This window comes from Rhea americana, unplaced genomic scaffold, assembly GCF_003343005.1.
Source record: "Rhea americana isolate MKP2758 unplaced genomic scaffold, rheAme1 scaffold_30, whole genome shotgun sequence".
Taxonomy (NCBI): Eukaryota; Metazoa; Chordata; class Aves; order Rheiformes; family Rheidae; genus Rhea; species Rhea americana.
In genome coordinates this window covers 3,906,723-3,930,886 of record NW_028186424.1, presented here as the reverse complement: position 1 = coordinate 3,930,886, position 24,164 = coordinate 3,906,723, and the positions used below count along the sequence as shown (strand labels likewise).

The window sequence follows — 24,164 nt, the reverse complement described above, 5'->3', positions numbered from 1 at the left end:
ATTTGTCCTGAACTTCCCCCTGCCCCCACCTTTTTGTTTTTAATCTAGACCTGTTCTACATAAACTATAATTTCAGACTTTAACACTAAAATGATGACAATTGTCAGATACTCCCGGTTCAGCTCAGCGATTTGCATATTGTTTAAGGAAACGTGCAAGAAGATGAGGAGTTTAAACAGTACTGTTATAAGAGATCCTAATAATAACATGCTGACATCAGAAGTGACTTGAGGAGCTGTGAGGCAAACCTCACAGTGCAGAAAACTGACTTAGAGGTTAAATCCAAACACTTAGCCTCCTAAATCAAATGCTAGATTAAAAAAAAGAGAAATTTTAAAAACTTGCAATGCATCTACCTATCACTTAGCAGCTAAGGTAGGAATAGCTATAGACCTCAGAAAACTTACATATTTTGGCATAATGCAGAGGAACAAAAAGGGAGAAAATAAATCAAAAGCAAAGACCTTTTTTGATTTTGGAAGCATGATGCTTCATTTGGTAAAATGAGGTAAACTCTATTACCTCGGGCAGCACTTTTACCTCGCTGACTTTCACACATTGGGTTTTTTTTTCACGAGGCAGAGGGAAGGGAGCATTTCCACTCAGCGAAGGAAGTGAACTCACCACGGTCGGTAGCTTTCTGCYCTGGTGTACACGGTCATTGGTGAAACCTCACAAGAATCACAAGGCAAGAGGAGCCCGCTAAAAAATCCATCTCCACAGAAGCCAAAAAATGGGAAAGTTCTGAATTAGGTGAGCTGGACCRGACACAAGAACACGAGGGTAAAGACATGGGCCAGCTGTGAGACTCGTTCATCCCAGCAGGTACCAGCCTAGGCTGTGACGCAGGTTRAAAAGGCCTGAAACCTGCCATATCTTGGACCAGCTGCCAAGTGCCACCACACATACGCTGTGAGGACCATAAGGAGGTGGCATGCAGGTGCATCTGCAAACAGTGCATTCTGCCAAGGGGAGCCATCACTAGCTGTTTAAATCAGATTTGAATGTACTTTGCCAAATTCAAGTCTTTAATTTCTAGCCACTACCKGCACTGTGGCATTTTACCCTGGGCTGCAGCCAAGGGTGCAGATTTGCCTTGTTCTCCTTCCAGGGTTGCATCCACAGGTCAGCAGGCAGAACAAGGGTTASAGCCAATACAGCAGCAGCTGAAACAAGCAGCAGTATTTTGGGATGCAGGTTTCCCAGCAGCAGCAACTGCAGATGAGATCAGTTAAATTCAGGTCACTTTTAACCAGTACAGGTTTTATAACTTTCTGGGCAAAATTGATATTGGTAGCATCATTAAGTTTCCTGTGCTGACTCCTTTGAAAAGCTGGATTTAATTATGGAGATCCACTGCCCRCCCCAATGTATTTTAAACTTCAAAGTTTGTAGTTTGTTTCCTCAGTTTTACAACTACATATTATATGTAGCAGCCACTTGTGTGAAGTCCTGTCTTCCACTGTCCCAAACCGGTGGCACACCTTGGGGCTCACCCAGCAGCACATGGGATTGGGATGGAGCACTTTGCATGTACGACCACATCTCTTCTTTCAAAGCGAACATGCTGTCACTGCCTGGAGAGAGCAGAGGGACTGCAATCCTTCAAGTCCCACAAGTAAATGACTTGGTAAGACAAATCTAGCCACACTCCTCTGCCAGCTAAGTGTAAATCACTGTGCCTCTGGCACAGGCTATGAGTAGAAAAAATGCAGGGGAAAATATAATTCATATATGTGAATGTACTTGTTACTGATTTCTGTAGTCCTCACCAAGACCTTCTGTAGCTTCCATTACCACCCGCTAAATATTCGCTCTGCATGCTCRTTACTGTGACGTCTGGCCTCCTTTACTGCTAAATCACTGTTATGCACACATAATCAGTAGATATTGTATAACTCAGAAGAAACATGGTGATATAGGAATTACTTAATAGTGRTAAATACTGAAATACTTAATAGTTCCTGGTGAGAACTGCCTCTTCATAAGAGACGAGCCAAAAGATGTGCTCAAAGGTAACTGGTATATCAAGTTAAAGATCAACTGCTGTCGATTTTCAACTGCTGTTTGACTACTAAAGAATCGCTTTCTCTTAAAAGGCCAGAAACATTTTAACATACGCTACAAGGCTAAAGAGCTAGCTGGTCTCCTAGTGGACATGTTGACAATGAATACTAGATTGAGAAAATCAAAGGGAGACAGGAAAGATGGCAAAAAATTTCACAGAAAATTTACAGTGAGTCCCAAATGAGGAACTTCCCAGGGACAGAGAAACAGGAAACCCACTCGAGTTAACTGACCTGGAATAAATGTTACAACGCTGCCACCATATGGCAGCCAATCTTTTTATTTCTACAGCCCTGGATTGCAGCAGAAAATAACAYTGCTGGTCAGGCTTGTTCCACTTCTCCTGGCAATCAGTAGTAAAAATATCAGACCCTTGSCTCTTTAAATGTAAGAGCCTGCATTTTACCTAACCTGTGCCTTGTGGAATCATGTTTGGCATCATAAAATGTCTGTAAATCATTACAGATCAGGTTATGTAAATGATCATATATTTGAAAGTATATTAAATAGACATAAATCATATATCTATATATACATACATACATATATATATATATATATATATGCATGCATGTATAAAATCTAAAGTTTGTTTCTTGTTAAAAGAAAATGTTCTCATGGTTCCACATGCGCAAAACTGAATGCTCATCCTACAAAAAGAACATTACCTTCTCATCAGGCGTAGGGGAGAACATTTTTTCTTCCAGAGGATGCCTTGAATAGTCGTAAGGATAGGTCACAACCAGCTCACCCCCGTGGAGGCTGGCAGAAAGCACAAAGGGGATAGACCTCATCCACTTCATCACCGCTTTCGTCTCAGGGGCCACCTGAAGCATGGGGGAAAAAAAAAGGTATAAGTGGCCACATAATTTGGAAATGATTCAGTGCAGGGCAGGACAAAACCCAGTGGCGAAGGGAGGGTGTTAGAAAGGAGACTGAGGAAGATCCTTAGCAGCTCAGTCCCAAAGGTCAATGGTCAAAGGAGCAGGGATTTGCTCCCTTTTTTGCTCCTATTTCCAGGGAATAAACCAGTTACACTGTTTCCAGATACCCATAAACTAGAGGAGAGGCAACCATCAAGGATAAACTGAGAAAAGAAACTTTGACAAAAGAGTAACTTCTTATTGCAATGACATTTTCAGTAGTTCAACATGATGATGACATCTTTTTAAACTGGAAAAAATGGTGGCATCATACCATTGCTTGCAAGCCAGTTACTTCCTTCTCTAGTTTCATTTCTGAATTGGTGGGATTGACCTTGAATGTATAAGCTGAACACAGATATCAGTTTCTAATGCTTAGCACTTGCTGCAGATGCACCGTCTCATTCACTATCATTGATACAGTATGGAAATGTATAGAAAACTTAGAAATGGCTGCATTTCACTTGCAGTGAACAGCTACAGATAAGGCGCAGAATTTGTCACGTTGACCGTCCACACTGAGTAACAGCTGTGGCGGGAGCGGGGACCAGACTCCCAAAGATAATCAGGTAACCGACCCGTGAAACGCAGGCTCTACTCTTTTCCTGAGGAATAATTTCACAGTCCTGCTTCAGTATTAGTTAATTCTTAGGGGMAACAGTGTCATCTGGTGGCCAGTCCTTGCAAGCCCAGACACTGGACCAGGTGCCCTTGTGCGAGGTGATGCTCTGTTAACTTGCAATTTATGGAGTTACCAGYGGACAAGCGAGTGAATGCACGGTGCTGCCAGTCTGGACTGCTTTGCACAAATACAGATATTAAGGTTTAAAAAAAAACAAAAAGCAAGGTTTATTCTGATGGACTCAGTGCACAACCRCTGACATTACCTATTTGCCGTTGCTTTAATTCCACCAGCCATTAGAAAATTAACCAGTCAGGATCCTAGAGTGGCTAGTAACCAGTAAGAGTGAGTTGAGTGCTGCCAAAGTTTAAACAGTGTAGCTCAAACAGCAACGTGTAGAAAAAAATAAAGCAAAAAAACCTAAAGACCTGTAGATTAGGATTGTGACAAYAGTAATTCCTATTTTCTTTGGATCAGTCTTCAATCTGTTCCATAAATAAATCACAGCTTTGGGAATGCTGTAAGTAGCACAAAGTTAGATGTGGAGTAGAAACACTCCTRTGGAGCAATGGCACACCACTGATACATTATAACTCCCCAGAACAGAGTAAGAGAGCAAAGGATCTCAGGGAAAGGGCATATCTAGATAGAATTTTACATACATTAGTGTAATTACATCCAGACTAAAAAGTCACCCCTCTCTACAGCTACTCATTTGACAGATGAACACAGCTCCACATTCATCTGCAGATACGTGGAGTGGGTTAGAGCTTTCCCACCCTTAGCAGCTGATCGCCACATGCCTGCCGCATATTGCCCCCATGGCAGCAGAGCTGGCAGCAAATCCAGTGGAATCACTCATCTTCTGCTACAGGGCAGAGCCTGCTAGTCTGGATGAAAACAGCTTCATCATCCTCCAGCATGAATATCTAGAATGCTTTTAGGAGTTATCCACCTGCTCATTTCTGACCTTGGCASCAGGTTACTAGAGTTCAGATGCCATAACTATTAACTCTTTTACTCTGTCCTCACAGCTTTCAGGTTTTCTTAGCTCTCTGGTTGTTAAGTTGAACTCATGTCTCCAGCCACAGCAGTTGTGCCATCTGAAAAGGCTGTACCTTGCATTTGGGTAGAAACAGGAATCTGAGAGATCTGCAACTGCCGTAAGGTGAATCATTAATAAATTAGTAGTTTGTGGTGATAGTGGCAGACACTTTGCATTTTGTATGCCTACCAGAAGCTGGTCTCCTAAAAACAGAGCTAACATACTCTATCCTGGATTTCATGTAGAACATCACACAGTGAGTCACAGGATTCAGAAAGTGTCATGTATTGCTGTGACATACGCACATATTCAATGGACAGATCTGAAACCTGCAGACAAAGAGCAGCCTYATCAGGGGCCCAGAACATGCACATGGGAGTTTGTCCTTAAAAGCTGATAGGTATTCAGAAATCCCTGCAAGTATAGACTATCATAAAAATACCAAGTGGATATTTTTAGTCTCATATTTTCATGAGAAGGTTTCTATTGAAGTAGCTTCCACAATTCATTAGGCAAGGGCAATAGGCAGTTTTACTCAGAGTGCTCCTAAAATCAGCCTCTCCCCCTCATTAGCCTGCTTCCCTGCTAGATACCTGCATAACCCACAAGTCACGGCTATGTCACAGAGCCAACATCTTATTGAAGTGAATGTTGTGGAAAATCAGTAATTTCAATGTCACTATTTTTATCTTAATAGCATTTCAGTGACATCACATACAGTGATTAAGGCTTTGAAATCTGCACATCCCTTCTTATTCTGGTTCAGCCCCATGAGAAGATATCAAATGCTATTTGTGTCACTCTGRCCTTTGACGATTCAGAGATTTTTCCTTTAATGTGAGTTTGTTTTGTTTGTTTGTTTGTTTTCACTAGAACTCTTGCTTTTTAGTCAGAGGACATCAATCTTAAATCATCTAYTTCACAAGAGCAATTTAGGACACAACTTGAGAGCAGCTAAATTACTTGGCCATAAATACAATGTAAGGCCATTATCATTTTTAAACCTGAATCTCATTTCTGTTGATTATACTGTATTTAGGCACCATCTCCATGGTTTCCAAAGATATATTTTTTCCCTTTTAAAAACAACTGGACTCATTTTCTTAAAGACTATGCCAGCCTCCAGTGTCAGCCCCCAAATCCTGTTTGAATCAAGCCAATTTAACTGATCTTATTTTAGCCCTCAGACCAGCTACGACAATTCACGATAATAGAGAACAAAATACGTTGTACAACAGGAGTTAGGGGGAGGCAAGGAGCTCTCCTAAGTTTATGAGACTGGCCAGGAGCTCACTTTTTTTTTCTAGTCTTTGTACAATGCCTTGTAATAGCCAGATAATTACTTTAATACGGCAGGTTATAAACACTACTAAGAAAATGGTAGGTGAGAGCCTGATGCTGAGGTTCCCTGCCTCCTTTGGTGCTGTGAGGAGTGATTCCTCACTGTATTTCTATTTCCTCCACTAAGGCAAAGAATGGATGTGCTCTGCCCCCAACTGAGGCAGAGYTCAGGCTGATTGGATGTCTTTACTCATCGGTGCTCAGGCCTTCAACCCTGCACCTCAGGATGCAGAAAGAATTTCTATGAGGGCTAAAAAGAATGGCTGTAAAAGTAAATATCTGCCTATCACTGACCATCACAAAGACCTTTAAAAGGACTGGAATAGAAGCAGAACCCAGAGGAGGAAGCCAGTGGTGTTAGAGCCAGTAAATCAGAGGAGTTATGGAGAGTTTGGGCCACACAGCAAGCAAAGGCAGCTTGGGACAAGCTGCACGGCTGGCACCAGGCGTTGGCATACTGGGGGTTCAAAGCCACATTTGTTCTTACTCACTGGTGCCCAGGCCTTCAACCTTGCATCTCAGGACGCAGAAAGAGCATGCACAAGGCTGAAGTGCCCATCCATCCCCTCCTTAGTCACAACTCAGGAGAAGGTACAGCCCATGATAGCGTTCCCAGAAGACTGGCACTCTCAATACCGATGCTGCAAAGGACTGTGCAGAGAAAGGACCCTCTCTGATAAGTAAGACATTACGGCACCGTTTGAGTCATCAGCCATCCCCACCGCGGACTAGCGGATGATTGCACCTCATGGCTGAGCTAAGCAATGGTAGCAAGAACTGAGGTGGGTGTTAGCAAGAAGTTCATGTCTCTGTGGCAAGGAACAAGTCCTTGCAGCCATCTCCCCCAGGTAATCACATACATCACTGTGATGTGGCTCAAAAGGCTGGGTAGATAAAAGACCTGCAATTACACAGCATGACCAGTCTAAATGAGAATAGACAGCACTTGCTCTCAAACCAGGAGCCCAGCAAGAAACCGTTGCCAAGAGAAACAGGATCAACGAGAGGGTCTGAAATACCACAGTGACTCCTAGTAAGCTATATATATATCTGTGTAAAATGACAGTTGTTTTATGACATATTTTTGATTTAACGTTCTTCTCAGTAAACATTAAGTTATGTTGCAAAAGCAGGTAGGTTCCTGACTAACTAAATAATCCTATGATTGCCCTGAGGAAACAGGACGGCAGATACTGAACTCAGGTGAGCCATGTGCAGACAGCTACTGTGAARCACAGGCATTACCAGTCAAAGCGGGTATTTAGAGGGAGGGGATGAAGGTCTCCTMAAAAAGGAACAGGGGTAGCTCTAAGTCTCAGTCCTACATGGGAGTCCTACAAACTCCAGTTTCACACCAGGCTGGAGTCAGCCCAAGCCATCAGCAGGGCTGAGCCTCACCCTGTGCCCAGGATTCTTCATATCCTCTCATAAACCTTTTATTTGTCAAATAAATTTGACAATTTGAACCACACATGGTTCTTAGATGTACAGCCATGAAAACCACCGTGCACAGGTGGGATGAACTGAACACATAACCTCACCAGACTTTTCTGCTAACATCTCCTTTTTTGGGACTGCTTTCATTTGACTTCTGGCTCTGCTTTGTACACTCTCATCCCTGCTTTCATGACCGAGGCTCTTCACTGCCCTTACATTTACCAGCTCACTGTTAGCAGGCATTATACAGTCAAAAGTTGGAAATTTTTAAGCCAATGATTTTATATAGAAAACCAGTGGCATGAGCTGGGAACTGTATGATAAGAAGTATAAAATAAAATAATTTCTTAAGCTGAGACATTGAAAATCAGCTTTTCTCAGCTCTTCTTATCTGTGACATTKTTCTGAGACAGTGTGGTGTTTTTATGCAGATTTTATTGCTGTAAAACTAGACTAAGGCACTAGAGTAGCATCAGAGAGGCCTTTGGGATTTAGATCTGGCCTTATATGAGGTCACCTGGGGCAGAGTCAAAAACTTACTCCCAAATCTTCTGCTAAGACACTAACTACTGAAACTATCCCATTGTCCAGATATTTAAGGCTTGGTGCTAGTTAGCAGAATTGAACTGGAAAAAAAGTTTAAAACCATGATTTCACAGGAGAAGTAAAGAAAAGAAATATTCTCAATAYCAGAGCTACTAATTTGGCTCCTTGTGTTTCTTATTTTTACAGGAACTAAGGTCCCATGTGARTTGCCAGCATCAAGGGATGCCAGGAGGCCTGAGCTGAGCATCCCTGGGCATCATGTAATGCAAAGCTCAGTGGGGATGCGTGTGAGCCCCAGCAGTACCGCTTCTGTGCTGCTCCTCAGGATGGGAGGTGGCAGCAGCTCTCCTGTCACCCTTCCAGCACTGCAGGAGCCTGAACAGCTGTTTCCGTTGCTCCAGCTATTTATGAGCACTTATAACCATCCTTTTTGTGGAAAGCTGAGGGCACATAACTTCACAGGAAGCCTTTGCACAGTTTCAAGGACAAGATACACTATTGCATCAAACCTGTACAGAGCTTAGTGTAATGAGATCTAAGTCCATAAACGATCTTTCAAGGTACGACCACCATGTAAATCATTAGTGATAAATCAYTACAATTGATGACCCCTCCAAACAGTCACTATTTTTTATCTAAAATAGCAGACTCCAGATTTTCCACAAATTTTCCCAATGACCTGTGACCCCTGTCTCTTTGGCCAGATCTACTGCAGGATTTTTTCATGTCAATCCTGAGTCTGTCTGGTTTAGTCCTACTTATAAAACCTGCTTAMCAGAGAATAACTTCAGACCAAGTAATCTCAGGTTATTAATTTCTGAGCTGCTCTGTAGCATATGTGATTTATAAAATGTGTAATTCATACCTTACCCCACCAGTAGGATTGTGGAATGGGGATATGATCGAGGCGTGCCCCACGAATCCCAGCTCTTCTGTAAGCCTCAGAGGTCAAATCTGGGAAGTTCCTGTTCAGGTCCAAGTTCTGAGCTGTCTGTCGTCCAATGACCCATCCATTGTAACCAGCTCCCTAATTTACAACACAGAAGTTAACCTTAGTATATTCTCCCTTCTCAAAATATCTCTTTTCAGAAAAAAAAAAGACGTATTCAAAATGTAATTTTATAATCACCAAGGGGAAGTTTTGAAATAATAATAAGTTTTGAAGGGCATCAGAGATTTGATAAGAATGTTTACACAGTTGAAAAAAAAACATAATAATTGAACATTTTTACCCCAATGTCACTAAAGCACTTACTAGTGTACAGGAACCATTTCACTCACCAGTGATGTGACTCACGAGAGGAACTCAGCGGTTTCTTACCAGCACAGAGCAACATGCAGAGTGTGTTAGAGAAGAAGAAAAAATAAAAAGAAAAAAAAGAGAGAGAGAGAGCTGACACTCAAAGAAAAGATCAGGCAGAATGCAATAACCCCAAACTCATTCTAATAGATATCACTCATCACATCAGCAAGCTCAGAAAGAAAAAGGCCCTGTTTCATGCTAATGCTGCAAATGATAAAAGTGAGGTGAAAAGAAGAATGTGAGCTAACACATAAAAGAAATACTGCTTTCATGTGTCCTCTTCAAACACAAGCTGGACTCTGAAAACTGCCTTCCGTTAGGAGAGCTTGGTAGCAGAGAAAATATTAGTATCTTCTGCAGAAGGAAAAATATCTATTCTGTGGTATTAAACCACATTTCCTTATAAAGTCATTACAAAAGTCATTAAAAGTGAGTCAGAGGGCATTTTGTTCTAGAGCTAACCGCGCAGACTACTAAATGTGAAAAGGTAACACAGGCATTCTCATGTCACAGCATGCAAGGAGCAATAGCGGCAAACGTGGCTTCAGTTTCCTATTTGCTCTGCTCACATCACGACTGGGAAGCAACCTGCCATCAGATCAGACTGGGATTTTAGCTGCCGATTATCAGCACTCCCTCCCACACACGACACATCCCCTCTCCCTTTGTCCTTTTCCATGGGGAATTTTAGCAATAGGAAGGATTGAATATTTCTTTATAAAAAAGTCTTTTACCTCTTCTGCAGCCAGTTCATACCCATCTGGGTTGAGTGATGGTAAGAGATGAATCCTGGTGTTATTAATCAAGTTCTGGATGCGAGGATTCCCGAGAAGATATTCTGAACACAAATACTGCGCAAGGTATATTAGCAGCTCTTTCCCAACAACTTCATTTCCGTGCATATTGCCAATGTACTTAAATTCTGGCTTGACTGTGAAATATGAAGTAATAAGATGCTTTAATTTGATTACACCTGGATGACTTCCAAAAGCAGAGTAATCCAGCTAGCTTACTGATGAGTCAGAAAGTTTTATTTACACTAATTTAACACATACGTTCCTGTAAATAGCACGCCAATTCCAGATGAATTTTCCTCCATTTCAGGTAAGTTCAGCAACAATTTAAATAGCTTTCTGGATGTTTGAAATAAAATAAATCCATACTTTCAGGACCACAAACCACATGAAGCAATCATTGCAGTTAGCTTCAGCTTAACTCACTAATCGTAAGCAGAAAATGCTTCGAACAGAAATATTAAGGCATGACTGGGAAGGAACAAAATACACCCCTGGCACCTGACACTTACCTAGGGTTTCAACACCTTCTCTTGTCACAGATTCTAGAAATCACCTGCAGATGAGTAATCTCTGCATTTGGAGCAGAAATTAGGTCATGCATGGAAAGCAGATTTCAGGCTGAATAGCCTTGGAAGACGACTATTAGAAACATAYGACCTCAGGATTCCCTGCAATCATTCTCTCAATTTCTGTTGTTCCTTAGAGACCGATGGAAAGTAGAAAATGGCTTTGCAGACACCCTTTTCTGTATGCTCCTTCATCTCCATCTTTGATCCTGGCCAGCCTGGAGCACTGGTCAYTGGAGCAAAGCTGGCACAGAGCAATTTTACGCCGGCTTGCTCAGGCAGGCAAAAGCTCTGGCTCTAGAACTATTTCCACCTTTTCTCCTGCTGAACAGAGCAGCATGAAGCTCTGAATGATTTAGAATGAGATGCTAGGTAACGTGTTAAAATATTATATTTCATCACGCCATATTAGAGTTTTAATGAAAGGTCTAACTGATTCATAGTGCTTTACTGTGTAATAGAGTATCACCTGATAAAGACACCTACAATTCTGTTCTTTAAACAGGAAAGGAAGAATTAGGGGGCCAGGAAATATGAATGCTAATGCCTGCCCTGTTAAAAACTTCTGGGAATCTGGTCAATTTTAAAAGCACCTCCAAATATCTCTACCCCAGTCAGGACAGTGTGGCCAAGAGTAAACAAAGCCATCATCAGTCTCTCCCCAGCAGTATAGCATAGGAACAACCAGAGCAGCAAGCTTGACCTCAGAAAATGAGCTCAAAAACGTCAGGTTTAGTTCTGTTCTGTTACACTGCTGAGACTGCTTTGATTCTGGAGCTGGTTTGATTGGAAGTAACCTGGGGCTCTCGGTATATAGCAATGGCCCCAAAAAGTCCACCTGGTTTTAGGAAGGTACTGTATTCGAGATAGGAGCTGGTAACTGAAAAATAATACCTAATTTTCACCAAGAAAATTATCTGCATTTTGAAGGATCTAGTACATTTAAAAATTTTGGATTTTGCTATCTCAGTAATGAATCTGTAAAATCAAAGAATAACGCTATTCCTCTTTATAGAAGAGTTGCAAGGACTCCTATCCTAAAGATAGTCAGGTGGTGTGATAACAAATTCCTGATATTTATACGACAGGTATTGTATTGACCTGAAGCTCTGTTCCAGAGAATTGTTTTCTGTGCTGCATTATCATTTTTTATGTCAGTGTCCTTCTGTATCTGTAGCCTTCTAACAAGTTCTAAATGATTTAGGATTTTAAGTATGTAGGTTCAGACTAGGCACAAGCATGAATAGTGGGAAGTATGTAGGATCTGACAGTATAGTGACAAATAAAAGGAGATTGCAGAAGTGATAAATGATGCAGAGGACAGGTGGCTAGCACAAAACAATCCAAACTTCTTTATACGCTGGACAGAACAAGGAATGTCAACCATGCTTGAAAGTGAGCTATTCTGGGAAACTGCAGCTGGGTGATAATTGGTACAGTTAATCATCAGATATCACTATAATTCAAGAATGCAAAAGAGGACAATGTTGAATGTCCTCTTGCAAAGCAATGTTGAATCAATGCTTTTTGCGGTTTAAGCAATACCCCAGTAAAAGAATCTGATTTCATTCAGATGGATAATCTCCTGGAATTCCTTCAAGCAATCTACCTGATCAACACTGATATAACTCACGCAGTTCATGGTGTCCAGGCTTGGTTGAAAACTCAATCACAAAAAGATCCTTCCCTTCAAAACTACGACCAATGCTGTAAGTTGTTGCAATATGGGAGCATCTAGAAGCAGTCTTCTTCAAAATGCTCACCATTTGGGAATATGAATGGTGTTTGAACTGAATAAAGGTTGCTGGCAAGTTTGAAGGCAAATCTTCCTCAACTTCTGGTTCTCCTACAAAGAAAAATTATAAAATAGTGTTTAAAAACCATGGTGCTCAGAAAGAGGACTGTTTGAATGCATGTACTTTTCCATGAAATATGTTTTTCCAATAGTGGAATTAAAGGAATTGCAGCTGCAAACAAAATCTTAAATCTATGTAATACCTTCTACACTTCACAGTGATATGTTTTGCTTGCAAAAAACACAGTAATATATATGCACAATGACAAATATTTTGTGCAACCTCTAGCTGTAATTTGGCCCTTGCTGCATTAAAATAAAATGCCTAGTGCATTTCAGTCAAAAATGTACAGATTTTTGCCTTTGAATCCAGTGGAATAAATTTATTCATAATATGATTTAACAGTCTTCAGTTATCTAGACCTTCTTCCTCTAAATAAAAATCTGCAATAATCTCACATGAGATTATTTTAATGAGCTATTAAGCTTGTTAAGCTGTCACAAATTTATGAGCACCTTAAAATTTCAGTTTCTAAATAAAATATTTTAATTATTTTATACAGCAGTCACAGAGGTTAGAGTTTATCTAACTGCATACAGGTATCAACAGTTTAAGTATCTGGATCTGAGCAGGCCACCTTGATACTGTGTGTGCACATTTTAGGGAGAGAAACAGGCACATCATGAGTACAGTTTAAATAAGCATCTCAAATAGATAAGACAAAATGAATAGCGCCTTACAGGTGTCCATAAAAATGACGAGCTTGAMGTAGACACATCAAGTTCAGTGAGACAAGACCTTCCCAGCTAGTCAAGTAAGAGGTGTCAGCCAAGCCTCCATTCTCACCTCGCAGCTTTGCCAGCGGGTCAAAACATCCTTCTTCTTCCCCAGCAAAAAAGCGATCGCAGTCTAAGAAGTAGGGCCAAGCCATGTCTATTGCATCRAAAGCAGCGAGGCAATTTTTTTTCAGTTGTTCACAGACATGCCTGCAGGGCTTTATGACTTTGTCCTTTTCACACTGGGGGGCCAGCACTGAGCAGCCCAGGAGTCTCAGATCTGGATTACATTCTCCCTGAAGCAAGTTGTGGAGGACACTTATGAGAATATACTCAGAGCTATATTCTATCACTTGTCGAGACTTCTGATCCAGTAAATTAGGGTACATTGTCTGAGTATAAGCAACATCAGTACAAGAACTTAAGGAGATGTCCACACATTTTGCTATGAAAAGGAAGAGAAGAAAACCATGAAAAATAACTTGCTCCATCAATGCTCTGAATGCAAGAGTTAGTTCAAAGACAACCTAACAAATAATACAATCAATGAACTTCTTTTTCCTTCTGTTCATAGATAGACTGCAGACAGTTTGCTATATTCCCAAATGAATCTGATGCCCTAAACCATTTATAAAAAGATCCTAGACAATATTCTTAGTGTGGAGATTGACTGTGAACAGTTTGATGCAAGCAGATATCACTCAGAATTCAAACAATATCTGGAAATTTTATTGAGCACAAGGGATTTTCAATTTGATTAACACAACTCCCAAAATAAAATTATTTTGTTAATCTCATGCCTGAACATCATTGAAAGGCCAGATCCCTTGCCAGAAAACACAGGTAGACCTGACCCACATGAAAAYTCATTTAACATGTAGCTTGGAGAGCAGAAAAATGAATGAATCTTGGTGTCCAATGCGTTCCTATTTCATGCTCAATTAAATCTTGTCTATTTAAATTAAGAGTACAGTATGAGCTTATTAAATACCAGAGAATCCGCAAGAGAGAAAAATCCCTTGTTGGGGTGTGAATTTGCTTGTGTCTGATAYATTAAAAACTCAGATTCTGAATAAAGTGTATTTGTCTTATCATTCTCTCCCCTTCCCCTGCATTTTAGTAGGGGTTCTCTAATAAGGCGTGAGATCACACTGATGCCTTTTCCTTACTGGKGAATGTATCATTAGGATATCTGTCTTCTTTGCTTGTCTGCACAAAATTTGTAAGAATTTAATATCTCTGAAACTTTGGCCCATCTGTGAAGTTTGATAATGCCCAAAGAGTTCAAAAGGTAGAGTGAGACTTGACTTTTAAATAAGTAGGTCTGTGTGCTTACCCATGTATTCTCATAAATATAGTTTACTTCAAAAAAACAGATTAAGAGCCATTAGGAACAAAATACGTTTATAATACTTTCAACCAGCTCAAAGGTGAAAAGAAAGTAATAGAGATATGTCTCTTTTTGCAAAATAACTAGATATTACAGTAGTGGGCCTTGCTAATGTCTTTGGCTGGTAATAAATGATACTAATGTCACAACAACAAAATCCTACCTTGTGGTAGGAAGAACATCTCTCTAGTGACTAGACCTGCTAGAGCATCAACATTAGAAAACTTGGCAGGAAATAATGAAGAAATACTTAAGATTTCAAGATTTCCCAAGGAGAGAGAGAAAGTCACATCATACCTTTCTGCACAGTTTGGCATTGCCCTGCAAATAAAAATAAAACAAAAGCATTATGGTACAGCAATATCCACGATGTCTCACACCAGGGGTTGCCCAGTCCTGCAGCCCAGCAGAGGCTAGGCTGCCGCAGCTCCGTGTCCCCAGGTCCAGCCAGCAGCATGGCTCAGCAYGTGTTCCCAGTAGGCACACGCACACAACCAGCCACACAGAGAGGAAACCGCACTCACAAGAACACGAACAGCACCAAAAGCGTCATCCTGTYCCCCTCTCTGGCTTATCAAGATAAAAGCCCTTTGGTGGAAATTGTATACAAATACATATTCATACGTAAAATGTGGATCCCTCCAGCCGCTGGGCTCAGACACTCCCTCTGTCCAAGAGCTGCCCCAGTTGCCTCACGCACTGACACATACACACACACAYGATGGTCTCTCTGGTAGTTGGTCCAGACCTACAGTCTCACCACTAAATGACCCTACGGTCTCTCCAGTGGCTTCCTTGGACCTCCCGGTCCCTCCAGTAGCCAACTATCAGACCACTTTGGTCTTTCCAGTAGCTGGCCCAGACTYAGGGCTGCTGTAATACTGGGCTCCCAACCTCTTGTCTTACTCACTAGCTAGTCTAGCTTGATGTTCACTAGTGGTTGCATACCTGACATACACACWCACATGTGCTTGCACTCTGGTCTCTCCAGCTGCTGGCACTGAAGCCTCCATACACATGCCTGACATACACATGCACCCAAACTCACCCAGAAAAACAGTTAAAAAAGGAATTTGGTGAGAAGATAGGGCATWCTGTGCTGACCAGGGGCAGGGCATGGCCAGACAAGTGTAATGACTGTTTACAGTGTAACACTTGTTTACACATGACCAACCCCTTTTCTCACCTTCTCCCTCTGCTTTCCCAGGCTTGCTCTTCTCCAAACCACCTTGATCCAGTCCTTTCCCCACCTTTGGCCCTTCCCCTAAGCATCCCATTGTAAGTCTTGTAGAATCCCCAAATGCTCTTCTCACCATCCCATAATGAGTCCCATACACCAGTAGGCAGGAACGTCCTTCAGCCTCTACAGCGGCCTGGGGAGCCTCTACACTCTTACCTTAATGGGTGTCACCACCAGCCCGTGGGGCTGATCGGCCTCCTGCAACAGCTGGGACAGGGTGCTCCCTTTCCTCTCATTAGGTTATGGTGGTTGCCCTGCCTGCCATTGCTCCTCCGTTCTCCTTTGCATTTATGGAAATCACATGACCTAACTCCTCGGTTCTTGTCATGTACTGAATGTTTGGAAATTGCATTAAACGTAATCCAAGAGAAAAGGCTATTAGCCATTAGATTTGAATAAGAAAGGAAAAATAACTGAAATATTATTATTATATATTATTATACATAGAGCAAAAGAAAAGTTTCCGGTGTCCTGTTTATCAAATCTGAACCCTGTTAYATGCAACTAGTGTCACTGAAATTGCACAGGAGTGGGTTTGGCCGCTCCTYGTAATCATTTCTGTTGTGTATGAACACCCTGGTGACAGAGGCCTGAATCCAGCAGAAACTTTAGGCACAAGGATGCTGAGATAAAAGCCTTCAGTCCAGGTGACAGAGGTCTATTCTCTCCGACTCAGAACAYCTTGAATCATTCTTCCAAAATGGCTCAATCTCCACAGGCAAGTTGGAAGCTGGGTTCCTCTCCGCTACCCTGAGCAGCTTCAAAAGAGGTATTGAGGTAATGGTGATGGAGATATGTCAGAAGTCCTTTGGCTGAAGGACAATCTAAAAACTATAGTAAATGAAAACTCTAATATTACAAAGGAACTAAATGTCCTTCTCTAATCATGTTATTTCTCTGTTAAAAAAAAAAAAAAAAAAAGAGAGAGAGAGAGAGAGAGAGAGAGGAACTGGCACACCTTAAAAAAGGCACTTTACAACATATCTACAGTGTAGCTGTTTGAGGAACCAGTCCTGTGTTTGAGAAAGAGAGAGAGCTGCCCAGCACTGCTAATGGGAGGGACATTTCTAGGCATACTTCAAAGCTGTAAGTTAGCTGCCTAGGAAAATTCACTAATGAGAATGTAAGTCTTCAGGAAAATAGTTTAATCTAAAAGTACACCTGAGTCCTCTGGCACATGCCAACATGCTTTATGGATCTTGGCCTAACAAATCTATCAGTTCCATGTAATGCTGTATGTGTCTTTTCCCCAAAGCAATTAGGCCTTTGGTGGATATGATGGGACATATTTCTTCCCCATTCCATTTCATCCTTCCTCTAGTAACTGCATTTCATAATCCTTTTAATATCATTAAAGCTAATTTTTCCCTCCCCAACTACTCTCATGGGAAAGCTTTTCCAAAAGCTCACTCCTCTAATAGCTAGAAATTGSCTTTTAATTTCCTGCCTAGAAGTATTCATGGCCAGTATAAATCCATGTGTTGTACCAACACTGTCCTTTGGCTTAAGTAGCCCTCTGAACTCCCTGGTGCACATCCTGTTTTACATGCTGCAGAGAGCAATCAGATCCCCTTAGCCTTTTATTTACTAGGCCAAATAGAGCAAGCTCTTTTGATTTTAAAGGAACTCGATCTGATGACTCAGGAGAGGCCTCTTTTACTCCTGCAGCCAGTGATTCTATATTGTCTTTCTCTAATTCTGGCAACTAATATATTATTATATATTAGTTGCCAGAAAAATACTGCTGCTAAAATAAATATTGAGCTCTTCTTATCAATGCCTTATTGGAGCTAAACAGTTATGTGCAAGCTTTTTAAACACCAAAGGGTCTGTTTTGCTTGTGATGTATTGAAGATCTAGCTATACTGTGATTCCTAAAGACTCTTACTGGAGAGACAGGCAGCCAGCTTCTTACTCAGTGAATGGAGCATTTGTTCTCAGAAAACCACATTTATTATGCTTTCCTTTTTTTTGCACTACAGAAAGTTTAAACTTCTAGTCCCAACATATTTGTTTAAATGTAATCATCTGCATATCTATTGCTAATGAGTTGATCATTCTTTAGCCAAAATAAAACCATTACAATGGGAACAAATTTAACCTTGGAACCTTATCTTGGAGAGAGATGTTTAACTGGAAGGGAGTCTGGTTCTATATTCTGCATTGTCRTTGATCCATATTACCTCATAAAATATACGAGGGATCAGAACTGTCAGAAACATCCCATCTCYGACACCAGCAGGTGCTGGTAACAAGCAAGCTGGAAAGAATTATATCCATACACATTTCTTTTCTGGCATGGTACATCATGCTAACAGTAATAAACGTAGTTCATTAGAGAAATAATACGTAGTTCATTAATAATGCTTTCCATCATAAGATTTGAATGTGTTTCCCTTAGGCACAATCCCTTCAGTGAGTTAGTCATTAAAGTCAGAGCATTTCTAAAAAGGCCTCAAYGCTGACAGATACTGTATTTACTTTTACACTGAGGATAATCAGGGAATAACATTTTGTAGCACTAGCTTGGAAACAGAAAGGAGTGATCAGCTATTAGTAAGAGTTCCTCCAATTATTCCTGCTCATAAATGGATGTCACTCTCTCCCTAGATCTGGCTATGGCTATACTATCACAACTACAACCACTTCATAGTGTCTTGGCCACAGGCTTGGAGACAACCAGATGTTTCATACAGAGGGGAAAAACTGGTGTGGGTGGGACTGGCTTGAGCTGAGCCAAATCCCAACAATTAAGGTGACATTGTCTCTGGGTRTAATCAGGGTTGTTAGCAATAAATCCCCTTCATGACTTTGAAGGATGGCTAAGAAATGTTTAATGCTTTTTTTCTCCTCAACAGAAAATGACAATATTGTAGCTGCTCTACTTTAGACTAGAGGGTTATGTGCTTTGAGTGAAGTTCTCCATGGGTTCATTTGGGGAGTATTTCAAGGGTCTTTCTGTGACTGCTCACATTTCCTCAAAGATAAGAGCCACCTTTGCCTCTTGCTCTGTGACTCAGCTACAAATGTCCTTTTTGTTCATCTTTCTGAGATACAATGATCCAATAAYGAAAGTGAGGCATGCACAATTTTCCAGACTCCTGTTATTGTACAGGAGTGCTATACCCATCAGTCAGTTTGATACGTGGCATAAACCTATTCCCAATGGTGTCTCAGTACTCTTCTTATTCAGCTAGAAGAAAACATATTCCAGCAACAGCTGGAACAAGCAGAGAAAACCAAAGGGAAAATACAGTAAGCTGGAACTGGGCATGGTGCTGCTGCTTCCCTCTGCTCTGGCCCTCCAAAAGCAGCAGTCTTGCTGCRTTTAGCAGATGCCTTATTCTGCCCAGCTGGCTAGAAGGAAAGGTGCCATGAAGGAATGGACAGCTGATGGAAGAGACACGCAAAAATTTACTAGGTCATATCCTCCAACTGGATTCACTAGAGAACGAGATCATTTTGTGAGCAGGAATAGATGTTAACGTAAAAGTGGTAAAAACAGCTCTGGTTTCAGATTGTCTGCTACTTATCCTCTACACTTTATTTTTACAATATCTATAAAGAGAAGCAATTCATTAGGCAATATGGCTATTACTTACTAACAACACCTTGACTGGAGATGATAGATTTATTTTTCAGATGAGGAACTGAAATTCATACTCAGTTCCACAGATGTCCTTCCCGTAGCAACTTAAGTTGTATATCTCAGCATGCAATAAGCAGATACAACTCTACCAAAGTCAAAGGATAAAGCTTTGCCATTTACTTTGGCCTGGGATGTTCCTCATAAGCTTAGAGATAGTAAGTCTCACTTGTTTATTAGCTGGCAAAATTGACTCTTTCCCTGCAATACTAAATCTCTAAGCGCTGCGTATTTTCAACTTGCCACCCTGTTATCCCCTATGTCTAGTCTGTGGCCTCAAAGATCAAGAGAGAAGCTTTGGTACCATACCTCTGCTCARACATGGCTCCTACCTGCGCCCCAAACTCAGAGGAAACCTGTGAGAAAGCACATCTCTTCCACAGCCCTGTACAAGCTGCTGTGACCCTTACATGAGACACATCTCTGCCATGTAAACATGCAGAAGTGAAACAAYGTGAGCTTCCAGGATATCAGGAGTTAATGCACATAAAAGCAAGAGAGAAAAGCTCTGCTATAAAGCGGATCTTAAATGTATTGTGTGCTGATGTAGTGTTTGGACATTTCCTGTTTCCTAATGCCAATGCTCACATATGTCCTGGAGGGTGCGGCTCTGCAAGGGCCAAAGATAATTCTCCAGTGCCTGTACTTATTTATAAGCGTGGATGCACGTAACTGGGCCAGCGCCTGCCTGCCTGTACAGCAGACATCAGGGACTCTGCGAGGCCAGCTTCTCAGAGCTGCAGCTGCATGCTCACCTCCTGCAGCCCTGGAGCCAGCGAAACAACAGCAACCCCCTGTGCCCACTGGTGCTGTCAAAGCTCCAGCAATACCTGCAGCAAGAATTTCATCCTGCCCTTCTCTTTTTCATAAGAGAAACAGCAGGCAATGATATACAGAGAGTTTCTCAGACCTTCAGATTACCTTGACAAGCTTAAATTCCTGCTTCTGGTGTGCTTGACAGAACCTAAAACTCTTCYATTTTTTGAGCAGAGACTTCCCTGGGCTCAGGGAAGACAATGCTGGTTCCTCATAGTCACATCCAWGGACAGGTTCATACAGAGAGAACTTTTTTCCTCTGATGCAGAACAGTTTTTCAATTTTTATACTCTACCTATTCCACCAGAAGTACAAAAGTCCTTTCAGCAGTACAGCTTCTATTTAAGATCATGGATAAAAATCACTTCTTGAAGAGGAGAAAAGCCGTTTCAAGCTTTCTGAGCCCTCTCTATAATATATGCTTCTGGTTTTAATTTGCAAAGGCAAGCTTGAAAATCTACAATGCAGGACATACATATTTTACTGCCAAGCTTACATTTTTTCCCCTTGATGATTCAGCACTGAAAGAACCAGGCTGCCGTGATTAACCCTAAATCAGACAACGGAGCTCAACAGCTACTTGCAGTGCCATGACTTGGCTGGTAGCCATTTTCAGAGCAAAGCCAAGAGCGACTTGAGTGCCGGAGGATATGGCATCAGCCCAAGGGCTAGTCTTCAATTCAAATTATCTAAACMATTCAGTGAGGCTTACACAGTTGCACTGTTAGGACTAACAGATCGAACAAGATTAGATAATCTATGTTGTACAAACACACCTCYTAGCAGATTCCTGGGTTTCTTACGGTGCTGTGTTAGTCTGGAAGACATATGTATTCATTTTAGATTATTTATAGACAAAACTTCTGCTTTTCCAAACAAAGCATTTCAATTTTTGATTCTATTAGTATTTCTCTCTCTCTACTGTTCTGTATAGTTCATTGAATCAGTCTTTGCAATGAAAATCTACCTTGTCACTGAAGAGACAAAATTTGCTATAAGTGACAACATGCAATACTCCTCTGTTGCCCTCCTCTGCAAAATGTTGCGACAGCACCTCCGCACAGCAAAGCAGAGCCTGCCTCCAGAACTTGCTCCTGGCCACGGCACAAGCACAAGCACGACGAGCACAGGGAACACTTTGGTGGATCCGAACCTCCGGCTGGAGGTGCMGCAGCAGTGGACAAGAGAAATGGCGAAAGGCAGAGAAACAACGCAGTAGGGTAGTCCAGTGAGGGAGGAAATGGTAATGCAGAATCCCCAGGGGAGAAGGCAGCTAGGAAATGCAAACACATGTTCAGGGGCAGAGGTGGAGAAGATCCACAGCCACACAGAGGAGGAGGGGAGATTGCAAAAAGCAGCCCATGTGATTAACTCCTTTTTACGGGCACATCAAAAACTTTGTGAGTATGGGATTGTGCTCCTGTTACTAATCTTCCACTTCAGCAATTGCTGTAACTGCCCCAAGGAAGTGATGTGATTGCAAACAGGGACATAAGTGATATGCAGGATCCTGATGTGCRAGCAGTGAGACAAGACCCCTTTTTGCCCTGCTCCTTTACAAGAGGAAGTCTGAAAGCACCTGAAACAGATTAACGTCTGATGTGCTTTTTCTTTGAAGAGCAAGATCACAGTGGGAAGAGAGAAGCCAATGTTTGTTATTAATCATCCTTCTTTCTAATGCACCTGCTTCCTGCCACTCTGTTGAACACCCATTTTTATCGAGTCTCTGATTTCCCTAAAGCTGTTCCTGCAACAATGACAGCAGCAACAGTCTGGATCTTCTAGGAACATTTCCCTTGCTGGGCCAGTCTCAGGGCTCACGAGAAGGCGGTGAAGCTTTTCTTGTGGGTGGTGGGAGTTCATGCAACCTGCAGACTTTGGGGCCAAAATCTGTGACAATTTACAGACACTCAGCAACAGATTAAAGCCAACCTCAGAGAAATTCTGCATTATTTCTAACTGTCTGGATGAAACTTGAGCAGTTCTAGAGCCTGCAAAGAGCAAAGGAATAATTCTGCTGCCTGCCTGACTCCTCACCAACTGTCTCGGTGCTTCTAGCAACAGGGTTGCCCAGTGCCACCTCAAATGTGTTTTTCATTTGTAAGTCCCACTCCAGGGAGTCCTCACAGTGGAAAGATCTGAACAGAGAAAAAAAAAAAAAAAAAAAAAAAAAAAAAAAAAAAAAAAAAAAAAAAAAAAAAAAAAAAAAAAAAAGCCCACACAACAAAATGCTTTTTTTGGCCTCAGCTGAGATGTATTCCAAGTCGTGAGGGGAAAACTACCAGGTGGGAAAGCAAAACATGAAAAAAAATGAAAACAATAGAATCACCTTGAAATTGCCAAATTAGCTGAAGGCTGTTTCTGGGCTGCACATGTGGCTGAGATGCTTTTGAATATGKTTTTATTGTGAACCAAGATGTTGTGGAGGCATGTACAAACCATCTTTCAGTGTCTGGTCTGCGAGGAAAGGAGAAATCAGCTCTGCTCAGGGAGATGCTAGGGTTAGGAGAGCGGCTGGGAATAGGACGTTGAGGAGGTCAAGAAACCTCTACAGCTATCATCTCTAAAGGACTTAATTTTTACTAGGGTAACTGGAGAAGAAGAATGAATTTACCATCCTGGCCTGGGATCTGGAGTGKTGATTTCAGCACAGCTTTACTCTGTGACCATATATTCTCTGTGGCTCAACGCCCACTCTCTAAGGATGCTGTATTGAGACATTTATCTTTCGCCATAGGGTCACCTTTGGCTATTTTGTCTGTTAAATCTCACAAGACAGAGGCTCATGTCGTTGAGGATTTTATCTTAGATGCTACAGTCCTCCCACACCCTTTACCAAAAGGCCATTCCATCCTCTGTAAGCATAGTCCATGTAGCTAGCCCTCTATCATAACCTTATCTTTTCATTTGTCTAGACCTATGCAAGATGTTGTAATTAATATCACACCTGGTCCTTCTGCAGGCATTTGGTTTTCAGCCAAATGTGRTATTTTTATGTTACAAAAGACTGACAGGCCAACAGCCTTGACTTAAGATCTTAACAGCACTGGAAATTTTAAATCCATGCCTTAATCCCATATTGTCTCTTAGAGACAAATTTCKTGCTATATCCCTGTAGAACTGAAATAGTGCCAACTAAATCAATGGAGTTACAACAGCATTTAAAAAGGGGGTTAAATTTATGTTTTAACTCTTGCAACATAAACTCCATTGACCTAGAACAGCGGTGTCCAACTGGGAGAGCAACTCTGTCCCAACAAGAATGAGCAGTCATAAGAGGCACCAGAGCATGGAGATGATAGACCAGGATGCAGCTCACCAGCCTCAAACTCCACGTTCATGTCAGGCATCAGGGGTGAAATCAGGTAAAGCTGTCTTGGAGATGACTTCCCAGCACACCTTCCTCATGCAGTGGTGGCTACGACATTTATCCAAGCTTGAGGAGGGAATTGTTTTCATGTGACACTAGATAGCCTGAAGGGGAGTATTTATAYATCCATGTGTCCAAAAGTGACTGAGCAAGTGTCCTGAAGAAAAGTTTTCCTTCATATTAAAATCATGCATAAACTGTGGTAAAAAGGGGATAYCTGACTATTATTTTTCAGCATAAACTTACTTTCCCCACATAAGTGGTGGTTTCTTATGCTRTTTCCCTCGTTAAATGCAGCTTAGGATCAATGTTGCTGAAATAATAATTACACAGAAATRTTAGGGTAAGCTCTCCTTTTAGTCAGTGATGGGAATCCAGAACAACTCACATGACGGGGATGAAAGCCGAGTTTACAAGAGTTTGGCCTCATGTCCTTGGAATTTCTTGTCTTGTGAGCGTGTATATTGCAGACACTAATTTTGC

At 41.5% G+C, this 24,164-nt stretch overlaps 1 protein-coding gene across 1 annotated transcript in view; it reads right to left on the bottom strand.

The window, feature by feature from the left end:
• CPZ (carboxypeptidase Z) overlaps window positions 1-24,164 on the bottom strand; it is a 36,918-nt gene that overhangs the window by 8,473 nt on the left and 4,281 nt on the right. Inside the window, exons 2-7 of the mRNA XM_085309623.1 lie at window positions 14,907-14,930; window positions 13,290-13,664; window positions 12,281-12,493; window positions 10,019-10,215; window positions 8,847-9,008; window positions 2,736-2,894 (exon numbers count right to left, since the gene is read on the bottom strand). Of these exons, the coding sequence (XP_085165749.1) occupies window positions 2,736-2,894; window positions 8,847-9,008; window positions 10,019-10,215; window positions 12,281-12,493; window positions 13,290-13,664; window positions 14,907-14,930 (1,130 nt within the window). The remainder of the gene's footprint in view (window positions 1-2,735; window positions 2,895-8,846; window positions 9,009-10,018; window positions 10,216-12,280; window positions 12,494-13,289; window positions 13,665-14,906; window positions 14,931-24,164) is intronic.